The sequence below is a fragment of the Engraulis encrasicolus genome, chromosome 11 (genome assembly GCF_034702125.1).
Source record: "Engraulis encrasicolus isolate BLACKSEA-1 chromosome 11, IST_EnEncr_1.0, whole genome shotgun sequence".
NCBI lineage: Eukaryota > Metazoa > Chordata > Actinopteri > Clupeiformes > Engraulidae > Engraulis > Engraulis encrasicolus.
The window spans coordinates 32,185,003-32,189,719 of NC_085867.1; the positions used below are offsets into that span (position 1 = coordinate 32,185,003).

At 45.0% G+C, this 4,717-nt stretch overlaps 1 protein-coding gene across 1 annotated transcript in view; it reads right to left on the reverse strand.

The window, feature by feature from the left end:
- Positions 1–266: 266 nt before the first annotated feature.
- The window catches only part of fstb (follistatin b), a 12,148-nt gene continuing 7,697 nt past the window's right edge, over positions 267–4,717 (reverse strand). Inside the window, exon 6 of the mRNA XM_063210486.1 lies at positions 267–2,354. Coding sequence (XP_063066556.1) covers positions 2,347–2,354 — 8 coding nt within the window. The 3' untranslated portion in view covers positions 267–2,346. The remainder of the gene's footprint in view (positions 2,355–4,717) is intronic.

Genomic DNA, 4,717 nt, shown 5'->3' on the forward strand with positions numbered 1-4,717 from the left:
TAAGGTTAGGGATGTCGGAATAGCGGCATGTAGGAATAGCGGCGGACGGTGGAAAACGTGTCGGTACTCCGACAATAGACATTAACGTCGGAATAGCGACATGTCGGAATAGCGCCACGTAACCCTTTGCCTGATCTTTTTTTTCCTGTATCTAATACATACATCATGGTTATAAGTCTGAAAACTATCATCAGGAAAGAAAGATGTGTGAAAAAAGGAAAGAAGTGCAAATCTCTCAAATGGAATACATGTTTTTTTTATTTCTGTATGCCATATGTTCCTTTAGAAATAGCATTGTAACCATTTATATACATTAGACATTTACATTAAAAATACAAAACTATACATTTATAACTGATCTATAACATTTAAAAAAAAATACATAAAGAGAAAAAATATATATTAATGAGAAAAAAATATATAATGCAAACATTGATATTGAGTTAATGTCTGTACATCATGATAAACCAATGTGGGTTTCCGTTGCTGTACTCTGAACGAACAGGACACTGACTGCAGTATTGGCATGAATGGCGGTCAAGCTTGATCAATGGCACATTTCAGACAACCAAAGTGTGGGACAGACACACTCAATGGACTCAAAAATCAATGGACTTTCACAACTACATATAGAAAAAAAATGCAACACACTCTGGCTGTACAACCCGCTCTTACACAAAATGAGATGCTTCCGAGAAAAAAAAAAGTGAAAAAAAGTAAAAACACAAGATGCATTCGGGGGGGGGGGGGAAATGAACAAAGCCCCTTTGGTCAGCTTTGAATTGTAAACAACAACAGATCCCATGTCTCACACTATAGCCATACATGTAGTATTAGTGAGCTTCAGGTTTTCCGTGAAATAAAAACCACATGCAAGTTAACACTGTATTCCACTTACGTACGTACAAAGACCGTTGATAAAAAAAAAACAAAAAAAACAAAAACAAAGAGACCAACAACAGGAGCATACAATACACAGATCACCAAAAATAGGCAATATACAGCTTCCCAACGCCACTCTGACTGCAGGGTTCACCGGGGTGGCATTGCACCTCATCATAATAAATAATATTTCTCTAGAAGGGGAATATACAAAGAGTGAGATATAGATGTATACAGTCGGTCAGACACTGCAGATGTATATAAATAGAGACATCGAAACAAAACAAACCAAACAAAACAATGTGTATTATAAATAGACATCCAGGACACAATGAGACATTAGCGAGTCTGTTTCCTTCCGTGTCCAATAAATAAGCCCGCGCGCAGTATATACAGATGTGCACACACACCGACTCTGTTGCAGACTGGAGTGTCCCATTATTGATGTCGAACCAGTGTGTGTGCGTGTGTGTGTGTGTGAGTGTGTGTGCATGCGTCTGTGTGTGTGCGTGCGTGCATCTGTTTGTGTGTCTGTGTGTGTGTGCATGCGTGCGTAGTGCATACGTGTCTGTATGTGTACGTCTGTGTGACTGTGTCTGTGTGTGTGTGTGTGTGTGTGTGTGCGTGCGCGCGCGCATGTGCGACTGTGTATGTGTGTGTGTGCGTGTGTCCATTATGACTAGTAAATCCATGTTATCCGGTTCCTCGTTTTCCTTCCTACATGGTCCTCCTTCCGCTCTCCAAAGATGGCTACTGTACACGATGGGATATAAAACAAGTATGTCATTGTGTATTCTGTACATATACAAAACAAAACAAAACAAAAAAAAACATATATGTGTATGCAGGTATAATGTGTGTCAGCTGACCACATGAATACACGTCTCACAGACACTTCTGAAAAATGACAGACCATGGCTGCCAATGGGGGCCATCTTCCTCCCCGCCCTCCCCCTCCTCTCCTCTCTCATTCTCTCTTTTTTCTTCTTCTCTCCTTTCTCTTCTCTTCACAGTACTGTGTTCCCAAGTGGCTGTGGGCCAGTGAGTGGGTCGGGTCGGGCCGGGCCGGGCCTGGTCCGCTCTGCTCTGTGATCTGCTTTGCTGAGGCTGCTGTTGTCACTGCTGCTGCTGCCTCCTTCGCACTGCTTCATGCTGCGGCTGCTGTGACACTCACTCTCTTCTCTTCTCTTCTCCACACTCACTCTCTTCTCTTTTCCGAGCTCACTCTCTTCTCTTCTCCTCACTCTCTCCTCCTGGCTCACTCTCCTCTCTTCTCCTCGCTCCGCTGGCCAACAGTCAGCAGCCAGTGAGATTACGCAATGCCATTCTGCACAAGGGCCCGCGGGACGGACGGGCGGACGGAGGGACGGAGTGATGGAGTGATGAAGTGTGGAGATGGCGGTGGAGGTGGAGAGGGGGGGACTGAAGTTGAGGTTGCGGGGTCAGTTGTGGGGGCTTGTAAGCCTATAAACCTAGAAATAGAGAGAGAGAGAGAAGAGGAGGGAGAAAGAGAGAAAGAGGAAAAGTATAAGAGAGGGAGACTCATTTTGGCACTGTCAAATCCAGCTGCTTCCCCGTGGACCAGGGGCCTTGCAGGTATCTGTTTTTCATTTTCATTTTTCATTGTTGCTTCTCTTTTCTTTCTCTCTCTCTCTCTCTCTCTCTCTCTCTCTCTCTCTCTCTCTCTCTCTCTCTCTCTCTCTCTCGCTCTCTCTCTCTCTCTCTCTCTCTCTCTCTCTCTATCTCCTCTGTTTCGTTTTAAGGCAGCCAATTTTGCCAGCAGAATGTTTTGTTTAACTTGAAACCATAAAAAAGTGAAAGCAGAAACACACACACACACACACAGGCATGCACACACACAGGCATGCACACACACACAATAACACACGCACACGCACACGCACACGCACACGCACACTCACGCACACACATCAGCTTTCCCATGTAAACTTCCACTTCTCGCAGCTACACTACTGACACACCAACCGGTCTCAACTGGTCAGAAAATTGCTGCCTTGAAGTGTGAGTCGGTCCGCGGAGGGAATTTGAACATAATTCCGAGTGAGCGCCACTTCATTGGACCAGTAAGGTGACCACCCCATCTACACTATGCCTGTGCTGGTGCTCTGACTGACGTGTATGCCAAACATTCAAGTCTGGGGTGCATTTCTGGAATGCGTAGTTGCTAACTATGTTAGCTACTTTGTTGGTTGCAATGCAATTTCCCATTGGCAACTACCGAAGTTGCTAACTGCAAACAACTACGCTTTCCAGAAATGCACCCCTGGATTGTGGTACAATAAGGGGCCTAATGCAACGTAACTCTACCTCTCTAACAAGCACACACATGCACGCGTGCGCGCACACACACTCACGCGCGCACACACACACACGCACACACACACACACACATTCACAGAGTATCATCAGTATTTCAGTCGTATAAAACATGCAGCAAGTTTAAAGAGTGATAATGTCAAAACCCTAGGACACAATGTCCTCATGTACATTAGGAGCGCTGTGACTGTGACACACATTTCATTTCCCACTACAGAGTGCTCTCTGTGTGTTACAGTGCTCTTTCCATTTCAGACGTCTGAAAGCAATTCTGTTTTGTGTCACTCCGGAGACCTCCGTGTACATTTGCCCAGAACTGAGAAAAAAGGGCTTCAATAACGAAGGGACTGACATGATTTAAAGAAGCCAATCGAGGAAAAATGTCATATGACTCCAACGCACAAATATTGACAGTACAAATGAAGTAGAAACTGCTCAGGACTTTCTCTTCCTTTTTTTTCTCTTTTCTTTTCTTTTTTTTCTGTTGTTCCCTACTCCTAAATCCGCTCCAGATTCAATTTATCAGTGTGTTAGGTGATGGATTTATTGTCCTGTTTTGCCAAATAAATGATGAGCAATGAAAGTCACAGAGCACAGAGGGCACAGAGCAGGGAGCACAGAGAGCAGAGAGTACACAGTACAAGCTGCAGCTGTTTTTCTCCAAAACATCCATTTTCCATTTCCTCCTGGTGCCCCGTGTCTGCACCAGGGATTTGGTGTTTTTCAGGCAGTCTGGAGAGGTAGTGGAGGTAACTGGGGGGCGGGGGGGTAGTGGCGCTAAGTGCTGGTTGGGGGTTGGTAAGGGGGAGGTGCAGCTTGTCCATAAGGCAGTGGTTTTCAAAGTGGGGGGGCCAGGGACCCCTGGGTGGCCGCGACTCGATGGGGGTTCTATAGGGGGCCACAGCAGGCTGGCAGAAAAAGTATAGCAAATAAAAAAAACATGTACACCACAATAAACCACAAATAAGATATTAAGCATTATTCCCATTAGTTAACAACTGCATTATAATCATCTGTTGCATCTCCGAACATGAGTAAATGATCTTTACTATTTTACATATCCCTGTGGGGTACTAACTCACAAAACCTAAACTATGGTTGTGAAAAGGCTTCTGTATAAGGGTATATGTGGACCCTGTCATAGTTACATTTTGGCATAAGGAACTTGGGAAATATCCGGGTGGGGGGAAGAGGAAGTGGCTGTTGGGGGGATGGGGTGTTGTCCGTAAGGAACTGGAGACATGTACATATGAGTGGTGGGAAGAGGAATTGGAAGTGGCAGAGGTGAGGTGGATCGATGAGGGACGGGACTGGATGGAGAGGAAGCTGGTGGAACACCGCTCTGTTTTCTTTTTGATGTGCCGTTTGTCATCCAAATTGGACACATTTTTTGCTGTTTTTGTCTGGCTCTGTGCTCTGTTTCTTCTGTGTTTTTGGGGTCCATGATGATGTGTTCACTGCTGTTATGTTGCTGCTGCACTTGCTGCTTCTGCTTTAG